This window comes from Esox lucius, chromosome 9 (assembly GCF_011004845.1).
Source record: "Esox lucius isolate fEsoLuc1 chromosome 9, fEsoLuc1.pri, whole genome shotgun sequence".
Lineage (NCBI taxonomy): Eukaryota > Metazoa > Chordata > Actinopteri > Esociformes > Esocidae > Esox > Esox lucius.
Genome location: NC_047577.1, coordinates 22,950,206 through 22,962,949, shown reverse-complemented (window position 1 = coordinate 22,962,949; position 12,744 = coordinate 22,950,206). Strand labels below are relative to the sequence as shown.

At 39.0% G+C, this 12,744-nt stretch overlaps 1 protein-coding gene across 2 annotated transcripts in view; it reads right to left on the bottom strand.

The window, feature by feature from the left end:
* Positions 1 to 1,491: 1,491 nt before the first annotated feature.
* LOC105026822 (mitogen-activated protein kinase kinase kinase kinase 3) overlaps positions 1,492 to 12,744 on the bottom strand; it is a 105,148-nt gene continuing 93,895 nt past the window's right edge. For both annotated transcript variants that reach the window (XM_010898561.5, XM_010898560.5), the window contains 11 exons: positions 12,610 to 12,689; positions 11,264 to 11,324; positions 9,994 to 10,111; positions 9,675 to 9,733; positions 8,965 to 9,068; positions 6,295 to 6,466; positions 6,075 to 6,143; positions 4,537 to 4,629; positions 4,328 to 4,398; positions 4,121 to 4,176; positions 1,492 to 3,769 (listed from right to left, as the gene is read on the bottom strand). In XM_010898561.5, the coding sequence (XP_010896863.1) occupies positions 3,682 to 3,769; positions 4,121 to 4,176; positions 4,328 to 4,398; positions 4,537 to 4,629; positions 6,075 to 6,143; positions 6,295 to 6,466; positions 8,965 to 9,068; positions 9,675 to 9,733; positions 9,994 to 10,111; positions 11,264 to 11,324; positions 12,610 to 12,689 (971 nt within the window). In that variant the 3' untranslated portion in view covers positions 1,492 to 3,681. The remainder of the gene's footprint in view (positions 3,770 to 4,120; positions 4,177 to 4,327; positions 4,399 to 4,536; positions 4,630 to 6,074; positions 6,144 to 6,294; positions 6,467 to 8,964; positions 9,069 to 9,674; positions 9,734 to 9,993; positions 10,112 to 11,263; positions 11,325 to 12,609; positions 12,690 to 12,744) is intronic.

Sequence of the window (12,744 nt, the reverse complement as noted above, 5' to 3'; positions counted from 1 at the left end):
TACTGCCAAAAGGTGTCTATGGAGATTTCATGGCAATGTGTGATTTTATGCATCTGTGAGCAATGAGTGTGGCTGAAACAACTCAATAATTAGTATTGGGGTCAACATACTTTAGGCCATATTGTGTATGTAAGGAAGGTTCAAGTGGCTAGCAAAGAAATCAAAGTTTGGTTGGGGTCACCAAGTCTCCAAAAATACAATTAGATGCCACCAAGCCAATAAGTAATTGCAAAGAGAAAGTCCCTGCTGTCACTGAACCACAAATGTAAGTGCTTAGATTTTTCTAAATGTCATTGGAGCTTTGATTGGAACCAAGTTATTTGGTCTGATGAGACAAACATTTTGCTTTCTGGCAGTAAACACCAGAGTTGAGTTTGGTGTAAAAAGAGCCATGCTCATACAGAAATGAACCAATCCTCAGTGGATTATGGTGGTAGATTTGTGATGGTGTTGGTCTGTTTTCCTTCCAAAGGCCTTGGGAATCTTGTTAGGATAAATGCAACATGGACAATTATCAACGATTTTAGGCCTTAACTAGTCTTCCTCTGGTTGGATCTTCCAGCAGGACAATGATCCAAAGCATGCCTCCATATCCACATGGAAATGGCACACTCACTATAAAATCAAGCTTTTGCAATGGCCATCACAGTCCCCTGACCCAAATCCCATTGAAGAGATTTAGAAGAAATTGACCTAACAAAGCACATTTTATCAGTTTTGCATGCTAAAGGAGGCCACAAAATACCGACCAGTTTGGTGTATTTAAAAAATATATTTTCAACAATTATGTCATCAGCATCTAGCAAAGTCAAAGTGGTTGTTCACTGTTAACTTTTTTCCTTCCAGAAAAAAATGCTGATTGACAAATTTACCATTTGTGAACGAAACTGCCCGGTGAATATAGGAAGTATCAGTTTGGTTGAAAATATTTGAAAACATTATTTTAAGGAATATAAGTGACTATGATTTAACAGTAAGAACTAACACCACTAGTCTTAGTTTGAAGTGTTTTGGAGTAGGTCTCCGCTTACAATGCAACTTGAGGCATTTGAATTTCAATTCATGAATTCTCGGAAAACGCTAATAGTGTCAATTCCAGGCTGAGACAGAGGTGAATGATGTCTTATGAAAAATGACACAATAGGCCTTTAAAAAAAAACTCAGGGTAAGCAGAATTTCTCCCAAATATGAATCTAGGTTAAACAATCCCTTTAAATATTGTGTTAGTAGCTCAAGCAGAACACAGCAAAAAACTGTAAATTCATTGCTAGACCAATCATTTTTGTTTTGTTGATTTGTAATCCCACCCATTGGCCTTCTGGGTTCCTGACCAGTACCAGCTAACGAGTGATATCTTTTCATTGCGACCAGTTCCATCTGGGAAAATGGAAAGTGGATACCCTTTGTTGAGGCAAGCCTAATTTAGTTCAGAAGTGAAATTTTGCTCAGATAATAAGTTGCATAAAGTCAATTTAAATAAAATAATAGGTATTGACATTTACATTTTAATGAGTATACCTTCCTCTCTCTGATTTATACAACACCTGTGAGGTTACTCATTCAAGCAAGCATTGAATTTCAAGCACAGAATCAACCATTAATACATCATTTTGAACTCTCATAAAAGGAAATGATTGATATATTGGAAACAAGAACAAATCAGACATTTAGTACCTCTTGAAGTATAGTCATGGTAATAATGCTGTGGGTGATGGTATTAAACCACATACAAACAACTACGACAGTTGTCTTCTGGTCTGAGCTACAAGACAGTAATGATCTTGCTCAGGGAGGTGACAATGAAATGGGTGACTTTAAAACAGCACTCTGCAAAACATGTTAGGCCTGAGACATTTTTAAAGCCATTTATCTAAGCGGTAAGTGTTTATTTTTGTAGAAACAAAAACACTGAAGAATAAACAAAGTAACATTAATATAATGAAAATTAACAAAATGTAATGTTTTATAGTGTTTCTATAACAAAATGAACAATTACTTTCTAGATAAATAGCATTAAATAATTATCTTACATGGCCTAATACCTCTACAAATCACTGTATTATTAAGCACCCATTCTCTCTGCATATTTACATGTTTTCCAGTTAATAATGAAACAAAAACACACTATCATTTTTTGATGAAGGGGGAAAGCAAGTGTATACGTCTTATGGCTCATTAGTCAGCATAGCCTTTCACAAGTTAAAAATGTTTAATATGTAACATCCAAATATAGGCAGTTATACAGGCAATATGCAATATGTCAAAACAATGTTTCACATTATTTACAGGACACAAAAGCAACACGGAAAGAAATGAATTGACATCCTTAGACTATCCTGTAGTTGTGTAGTGTGCATGAGCTCAAGGAGTGATTTAGTGTTACAAGTTCATTGTGGCCCCAAATATTCCCACCAAATCCCCAATCCACGATGATTCCCAAACACCACAACAAATGAAAAAAAATGCAATTTGGCAAACATTGAGCTTTCACCTCAGTGGCCACCATAAACAAAGGATTCTAAAATGTCTCATCAGGTTAAATTTTTTTTTTTAATAACAGCTTGGCTTGTGTTATAATGTATGTCAAAAATCAACCTTATTGCTTAATTAGATTTTCTGAGGTTACATCTGAAGTGTATATGTAGTACTATGATCCATTTCATGCCCTCAGCCAGATACTTTGTTGTAAGCGCAACTAAACTATACCTTAAATGTATAAATAAAATGTTTTAATGTTTACAAGTATGTGCAAAGTTCACAACCAGTGCATATCTGAGCATTGACTTTTATAGGTTTGGAATTAGTATGTGAAAATGACATTGCATATGGCTTTCTATAAAAACAAATTGAATGTGTTAAAAAAGGCATGATATAAAAAAATGAATAGACCATATGAGGTCCTACCACATTACATTTTTTAAAATTACATTTCTTGAAAAGCCCTTAAAAGTAACTACTCTTTATATCTCTCAAAGTTAAAGGAAAACTGTACAAAATATATGCAGCCTGGCTATCTACATAACATGCTTATGGTGTACAACCTCAAGAATCTATTTACAGTAATTACAAACACATTTGTCAAGAACTTGGTAGGTAACCTAAGTTCTAGACTGTTTGTGCCGTCACACCAACCTCCTTGTCATGCTGAACAAGGAAGACAATGTAATAGGAATCGGCACAAACAGATTGGTTACCAAGCTCCTTGGTCTGTAAGGTTGCAAGGTGGCAATGCTTGGCAAAAATGAACAAGACATCAAAAGTAAGACTGGCGTTAATGCCAGCTTTGGCCAATCCAGTGTCAGTAGTTGGCCAATACTGAAACATAATTAACTCCAGAAATGTGGGTGTGTGTAAACTTTATATTAAAATCATAAGAATGAATTAAAATCAGGACATATCCATGACTGTTTGCCCAATGACTGGCCTGATGCAGATCCTTGGTCTCTGATGGTCATTTCAGGATATACATTCCTGTTTACAAATAGAAAAACCACCCTAACCATCTCTTGAAATGGAATTGAACCCAAACCTGGGCCACTGTCACCAGGGCTTACAATGCAGCGTCTGTGGCAGTGGATGAAAATGGAGGATTCTTATGAGACAGGTTCATCCTTATATAACTCCATTTCAGAATATTTAATCCGTTTTGAACAGGACCCTGGTGCATAGGGTGTAGAGTGGTCAGTAACTGTTCTCATGCCCAGCCAGGATATATAGGTTGCTGTGCGCTGTTGGGTTGTCTGTGGGCCGACTCTCCAGTACCACCACCCTGCAAACAAAAAGTTTAAAGAGTGGTGTATTCAATTAGTTGCACATTGAGATAAAACAGAACGTTCCAATCTACATGTCTAAATGTTTTTCTAAATGTATCACAGTATCCTCCTGAACTGCTCAATGGCCACAGACAGACATTTGTCTCAAGGTTTTATTGTTTGCACAGTGCTGCACAGGTAATCTGATCTCACAATGTCTGGATGTTTCACATAGCATGCAATACAGCAACCTTCTGAGATGCCCAGACGCGCAAGGCAACACCACTATGGCTACAACAGGCCCTCATTGATGGCAGATTGCCATTAAAAAATAATAAACTAAAAAATATAATACATGGATTATTTACCTGTCTGATCCCAGCAGCCGGAATATCCTGGTGTTGTCGGAAATCTCCTGGGTAATCTGGTGGGAATATGAGATTTGGAAAGGATGTGACATGAACGTCATCACAGGCATAATCATAGGCATCAGAACAACAACAATGAACAATATGTGGTTTTTAATGCTATCATTGTGTGGTTATTGCATCCGCCAGGGCATTGACCCAACTTGCCTCATTAGATTTGAAACTCCGACCTTGCATACCGTGTCTCCAGAAAGCAAGAACGCTGTCTTGAAGACAAACTGTTTGAAAGATGGATGTTTATCAGACCTTAATATATATAATATATACACGCTTGCAAAAAGTTAATTCATCATAACATGACTTCTGGCAATGCAATGCTCACACAGACTTATCAACCGCAATGGAATCACAATTACCTATCGACTCTATCTGAAAATTAAACGTCAGCTCAGCAGAAAGCTTCTTACTGGACTTTAGTCTCCCCTGCAGATTCACAATCTTAATGGATCCTAAGAGGGAAAAGGATATGTGGGAGGGAATCAGCACGGCTATCAGAGAAACTGAAGATGACATCCAGGCATGCAATCACTCAGATGGGTGCAACATTTCAGTGGTTAGTGAGGTGTTTCCACAATCTAATTTAACAGAGCAGTGATATATACTGACAAAATTGCAAACACTGTCATTACAATGAATTTCTCCATTAAGGTGAGACAAAAAGAAAATATACATCAAAATATTATTAGCAACACATACAATGCGTGCATAATCAATAGATTATACACTGATCAACAAAATTAAGGGAACATGTAATCATCACAGCATAACACCAAGTGAAGTAAACTTCAGGGATTTCAATCTGTCCAGTCAGAAAGCATAAGCGATTTTGAATCAATGTCACATGTTTTAGTGCAAATGAAAGTGACAGTAGGTGCACTGGAGGCAACAGCAAGGCAACCCCCAAAAAGGGAATGGTTTTGCAGGTGGTGGCCACAGACAATTGCTCTCTCCTCTGTCCTGACTGATTCTTCTCTAGTTCTGCGTTTTGCTAGTGTCCTTGTCACTACTGGTAGCCTGAGGAGGTACCTGCTGCCCATTCAGTTTGCACAAGTAGTCCAGCTGCTCCAGGATGGCACATCCATATGTGCAGAACCGGTATCTGCTCCTTTGTGCGAGAAGGAACAGGAAGAGTACTCCAACATCATCCAGGATGACCGGTTTGGAGGTGGGTCAGTGATGGTCTGGGGTGGCATATCCTTGTAGGGTCACACAGACCTCGATGCGCTAGCCAACGGTACCCTGACTGCTGTTAGATACCAGGATGAAATCCTTAGACCCATCGTCAGCCCTTACGCTGGTGCAGTGGGTCCTGGGTTCCTCCTGGGGCAGGACAATGCTTGGCCTCATGTGACCAGAGTGTGTAGGCAGTTCCTGGATGACAAAGGCATTGATGCCATTGCCTGACCCTCATGTTCCCCAGACCTGAATCCAGTCGAGAACCTCTGGGACGTTATGTATCCACCAAGTAGCACCACAGACTGTCCAGAAGCTCATTGATGTCCTGATCCAGGTCTGGGAGGAGATCCCCCAGGACAACATCCGCCGTCTCATCAGGAGCATGCCCAGACGTTGCCGGAAGTGCATACAGGCACATGGGGCCATACACACTACTGAGTCACATTATGAGTTGCTGTGATGAAATTCACAAGTTGGAACAGCGTGTGATTTCAATAGTTTACTTAGATTTTTGGTGTGAGTCAGAATCCAGCCCTCAATTGGTTAGTGATTTTGGTTTCCATTGTTATGTTATTTTGTTCTCAGTAAAGATTTTGATCTTTAACATATTTCCTTTATTGAGACCTGCTGTGTGATTTAGGTGTTCCCTTAATTTTTGGAGCAGTGTATAACAATGCAAATAACATTTTGAAATAGCAAGGCATGTTGCTGGACTCACGATCCAGGCACACGAGAATGGTGTCTCTTTCCAGTTGGGTCACGTGAATAACACAGGTCTGAGGAGTGTCTGGGAGATTAAGATTAAAAATAATAAATCATTCAACCTTCATCGTATTGAGTTCAAACATAACTTCCATAGCTTGAATGATTAAAGGTGCCCCATAACCTCAAGTTTGTTTCAATGAGAAGAGAAGGCTAGTCTATAAAGAAAGCCGTACCAGATTCTTTGAGCCAGGGGCAGGCGGTGTTGGGGTCCAGCGTCTCAAAACGTACCACCTGGTTGAGCTCTGTGCCCTTGCTGACACCCATACAGATGAGGGGATACTGGTGCTCCTGCACAACAAGCATCTCAAACACCTCCATGGGGCATGGCAAAGGGAAATCAATGTGCTTTGGAGGAGAGGAAACAGTTAATGTAGATGTATAGGGAAATGGTTAGTGATAGACAGGCAGGGTTCAACAAAACCAATACCTCAAGGTAAAAACCGACGAGTTAGTTTACAGCAGGACTGCCCAAACCTCTTCCTGCAGAGCTATCATACTCTATGTTTTCTCTTCAAACCTAATTTAGCACATCTGATTCTACACTGAACAAAATTATAAACGCAACACTTTTGTTTTTGCCCCCATTTATCATGAGCTGAACTCAAAGATCTAACACTTTCTCTATGTACACAAAAGGCCTGTTTCTCACAAATACTGTTTACAAATCTGTCTAAATCTGAGTTAGTGTGTTTGCCGAGATAATCCATCCAACACAGTTTTCTTTCCAGTTTTCAGTGCAACGGCTTCCACGTGGTAGAGCTTGGGGAATTTGGCTACAGTTGATGTCATCCTCTGTCTTAAGGTGCACCTCTTACTCTGTCTGCTACAGCTGAGGGCACTTGCAACTTTTCCAACTGCCTTTGCCTGATAATAATAATGGCATTGGCAGTAGCTGTAAATCCCCTAGGGCCACTGTGGATGTGGCTGGTTTAGCGTTTGATATTGGTATATTTGGTATAACACTGCAAACTGGACAACAGCAATATCAATTGGTAGGGCAGGACCCATTCCAATTCCATCTCCCTACTACGTGCAACTTATCTAAGAAGCAGATCACACCAGGGTGGGTGTTGGGGAATTCCTTTGAGGCTCAAACCCTCAGAACTGGGATAGTTTTGTTAGGAATTACAAAGATATGGATCACATGAAAACATTTGTAGTCTGCATTTTATCTCAAAGGGATAGCCGATTGCCTTGCTAGGCATGGGCCCCATTGGCCCAAGAAAGCTTGGCTCCCAGGTGTCATCCACCTGTTGAGTGGACGTCAGCAGCAACTGCTGCAAACAATGGACATTTTGTCCTGCACACGGTCAAGCCCAGTATCCATGACTTATGAAATGGAATCTGTGTCAGAGCCGAGTACAAAAGAATGCATACAAATGGTGGATATACGATTCCTGGTGCCAGGGTGTTCTCCTGAAGAGCTTCGTTGTAGACATCCTGATGTTCGTTAGGGGAGTACTTAGAGGAGGGCCTGTCATATCGAGTAAGTGGATTAAAATCCTTTTCTATAAATCTGTGTTGCCCCTGGCCTTAAGCTCAGCCGAGCACATAGGACATCTGCAGGGCTTGAGACTGGCACCCGCAAAATGCTGTGTAACACAGTCAATCTTACAAGGCACTTTTTCGGGTGGCATTCTATACTATATCTATACACAGGGTTTTTCCTGAATTCAAAGCCTTCCCCAAATCTCGCACTGCCTCTGTGTGTTGGCAGGGTAAAACATGATTTTGCGCTCATATACAAAATACTAGCGAAACACTGCAGCTATAATGATGGAAGGAGGAAACATATTGAGCGTTGCCAGGTTTGGTGTGTTTCCTACTATAATTGGGGTATTTTCCATGTGCTTGGGCGGGTCAGTTTCTTTTCTGGAGCTTGCAGCATAATACAGTTTATGGTCAATTAAATCTGGCAACCTTGCACGAAAGGACCACACGGGTCCAGACATCGCGGAGATGACTAATGTCGGAAAAACAGGTGGATCCTAGTTTTCTTTCACACCCAAGCATGTCAAAACATTCCATTAAAACGTAATAACCTCAAACTACATTTAATCCGCATAACTTAAAACATTTTTTTTATAGTTATAGGTTATGTTAAGAATAAATATATTGCTTGCCTATTTTGGTTGATATTAGGGAGGACATTGTAGCGTGCATTAGCTGCTCAAGTGGACATGGACAACAGGTCAGATTTAACACAATAGTATTTTTCAAGTGTGTAGCCACATTATGTAAAGTATTTCACAGAGGGGTGTCTGGTAGAGTGGGGTACCACCTTTGCCTAATAGTGACTGAACCAATGAACAAGGCAGGCTAAGATGTAGCACACCATAGTCAGACTTTATCAAATAAAACTGAATTCCCCAACAACAAAATGGTGGCTTTTAAAAATCCTGAGTGGCTAGTAACTTTAGAAAACCACTAGCCACAGTGGCTGGTGAACAAAAAAGTTAATGTCAAGCGCTGGACATCTGCACATATTGTTGGCATACTCCTCCTGTACTGTCTCAATGGGTTACAGAGGAAATCTCTTTGGCACATTACATTTGCGAGAGTTGCCTGTCTGGGTGCGTGCTCACTACACGTCAGGTTTAGCAGCATCCGGGGCATTTCAAGGGTTGACTTGCTCTGCATTTCATTAGCTTTTACCACCCTGTTGTTAGTGTTCCCAACACAAATGGTGCTATTGATCCAACAGGAGCAAGTGAGTAGTCAGTCATATGGAGTAATCTTTGCCAATAGCGTGCCATGTTCCACATTCCGTCTCTCCGGCACAATTATATTATTCCCGTAGCACATCATCCTGGCACAAATAAAATGGTAAATCAAATTCTTACCTTGATGAGCATGAACTTCTGCATGGGCTCCACCCATTCCAAAAGGACCACACTGGATTGAAAGGCTCCACATAAGTACTTGTGGCCCGTGTAAGGGTTTCTCACTGAGGGGGAAGAACTAGGGCTGTCGATCACATTAAGACGTGACTACAATAACATAATTCAAATATCTTTCTACTATTGTGTTATGATGGAAGAAAATGTGTTATAGGTTTATTACATCTGGCCTAGTGACAGCTCGTGGAAGTAAAAGCTAGACAGGAGGCTGCTAGATCAAATCCTCCCCAAAATCTAAAAAGGGATCATTGTTTCAGCACACGTCTCCACTTCTAGAGATTGTGTCAAACCTTGGTTTGACTATAGGTGTAAACTGAAAAGTATTCCCTCTTCCTACTACAAATTGCAGCACGATTTTGTTTATTATAGATTACGATCCCCATTAGATATTGAAAATGCAGCAGCATCTCTTTCTGAGTTCACACAAAACCTCAAACACCGGAGTACAGAACAGTTATGGAACAGAATAGAAAGAAAGGCATACTATTCAGTATTTTACATTCAATTAAACATGATTTTTTTTTTAACAATGAAAAGATACAAGGAAACAATCAAAAATGTATGTAACATGTCATGCACAGTTAACCATCTAGATGAAGTTATAGAAGTAGATGAAAAAGGAACAGAAAACAAGAATGTCCATGTCTACTCACCCACACAACACTTCTGACATCCTTTGGTGTCTGGAATTTTATTGGAGATGGAAAATTTCCTAAAAAACACATAAAAAATGTGACATATATTCATTAAGCTGGAGCAATCCACATTGATGCCACGAGGCACTGGGATTCGAAATTAAGAGCAGAGTGCCCCATACTGGCCCTTTAGCAGCACTTCAAGCAGCATCTGGTTAGCTTCAGATTCAAGCTATCAGGGTTAGATTGCTATGCCTCTGAGATAAAGAATTGAATCTGAGTAGGGAAACTTGCCACTGAGAACTCCTAGCTACAACCAGAGGATTCATCTTCTTACCTTGGAATTATTTTGTCTGGAAGCCGGTGGGTGGGGATGGACATTGGCAGTTTCTGCATCTGTCGAGCATGCTCATACAGACCCGACAGATTGTGACAGTAGAGCTGTGAGGCTTTTCCTGCAAAAAAAAACCCAATCGTGGACACTCCGGTTGAATGCTTTTAATACACATCTATTTTATTTGACGTTCATGCAAATTATGCGCATTATCCCTGCATTTTTTTTACTGACCTGTGAATCTGAACAGAGTATTGACATTGAAAATAAACTTTTAAATTTAGTTAAAGATTGTTATTCTTTATCAAGAAACATCATTTTCTCAAAAATGTGTGTTGGATGAATCTTGGGGTCATCAAGTCAAATAGATGCCATCTTGATGCTAATAAGCTAAATGACTTGCCAGAAAAAAAGACTACTGTCAAATATATAAATGCCAGTGCCAGATGTTTGGTAATAGTCATTAGACCTTAGATTAGAACAGGGTTCTATGGTCAGATGAGACAAAAATATTATTTATTGTCACCAAAAACCAGAGGGTGGATTGGAGTAAAAAGAACAAAGTATGGTGTTAAATATGTGATGTTGTGGGACTGTTTTCCATCCAAATCCTCTGGGAACCTTATTAAGGTCATGGACTATGTAAAGTATCAGTAACTTCTTTAGTAAATTGTGCCAGGCTGAATCTTGGTCGTTGTTAGATCTTCCAGCAGGACAATGATTCAAAGCATTCTTCCAGATCCACACAAAAATTACTCACTGACCACAGAATTAAGCTTTTGCAATTACAATTTCAGTCCTTGGACCTAAACCCCATCAAAAACCTGTGGGGTAAGCTGAAAATCTAAGTCCACAAACCAGGACCAAGGACCCTGGAAACATTTGGCATGACTGAATGGTCTCTGATCTGTTGCTATGTGTCCTCCCACAATCAATATTATAGGAAAACACTAATTGCTGTTATCTTGGCAAGGGGAGGGTTGCTAATGATTGTTTTAGAAAATATTTTGTTGTTTCAAAATATTATTTTCCATTATATTTTGTCTTTTTGCTTGTATTTTGAATATGAGATCAAGCTGATCATAGCCTGTTTTCAACCAATGGTGCAAATTATTCTGGAGGGAAATGTATATGATGACTGGAGATTGTTCTATTCTATTTTAAAAACTACAAATAAAACAAACAATGTCAAACTTTCAGTATGCACAGTGGAATAATATTTTGCAGTATGAATAATACAAGGCAATAGAGGGTTCTTCCAATGAATACTTACCAGATATAGAGAGCAAACTATTACTCATTACATAAAGCCATGTACACCTCCGGGGAAAAAGCTACAGAAAAAAAATATTTTAACACAGACAGTTATGAGTAGGTTGTGCAATTAATCATAATTTATTATCAATTATTGATGAAACCTCATATTAAAGACTTTACTTTTGGCACAAAGAAATAAGGACTCAAATTAAATGGTAATCTCTAATGTAAAGTTTGAAAAGTTTGTTATTCCATACAACATAATTTTACAGATCACAGTAAAAACTTTGATTGACTTTGATGATTTGAGGTATTATCCACAATTGGTCAATAAGACAGATTATAGACATAGGCCGTGTCTGAATGTGTTCCTTTGTTCTAAATAGGCTAGTAAACAAAAATACAATTTAGTTGTTTTTCTATGGGACATTTCTATACATTAGTATGCTTTAAATGCCAGGATGTGAAACTCTTACATCCAAATTAGGATTTTCAGTTAGTATTAATAATCTGTTTGGCATCCAGGATAATTGGTTTTTCAGACTCTGTCTAGATAAAATAACAAATGGTGAAAAATAATGCAATTGAACATTAGATGAGTCACTCTTAAGGTGGGTCTCTAGTTTTTGCTTACAATATAAAAAATATACACTGCTCAAAACATTTATGGGAACATGTAATCATCGCAGTATAACACCAAGTCAATAAAATGTCAAGGATATCAATTTGTCCAGTTAGGAAGCATCAGCAATTGTAAATCAATATCACCTGTTTTGGTGCAAATGAAAAGGCAACAACACTGGAGAGGCAACAGCAAGATCACCCCAAAAAAGGGAAAGGTTTTGAAGGGTGGTGGCCAGAGACAATTGCTCTCTCCTTATCCTTCCTGACAGATTATTTTCTAGTTTTGTGTTTAGCTTGTGACCTTGTCACTACTGGTACCATGAGGCGGTACCTGTAGCCCATTCAGGTTGTACAGGCAATCCAAGGTCTGGGGAGGCATATCCTTGGTTCCTCACTCAAAAATGTACTTTTCAACTTTTTTGGAAAGAAAAGAAAAAGGTGCAGTGGTCTCTTAATTTTTTCTGGAGCTGTATATTTCGGTCATCAAGAACTGATGTGTAATTTTAGTGTTCCCGTAATTTTTTTGAGCAGTGTAGTATGCAGTCATTGTGGTATATCTTCCTTGTCTACATTTTCTTAATTTATATCACAATTAAATATGAATAGCATTTGTCCGCAAGTACATAATTTCATAACACAGCCAGTGATTGTGTATGAAACCACACACTGAAAAACCCCTGAAAGCAGAACAGTTGAAATGTACTGACAAAAATAATGTTGCAATTAGGACAGACAGACCTGTTCCATTGAAGAATCATGCAGTTCATTGAGATTTAAAGTGTAAATGCCCTCTTCGGCTCCAAACAGTAGGTATTGGTCTAAAATATAGCAGAAAAAACAGATAGAAGTTGGCAAATGTTTATGTATTTATTT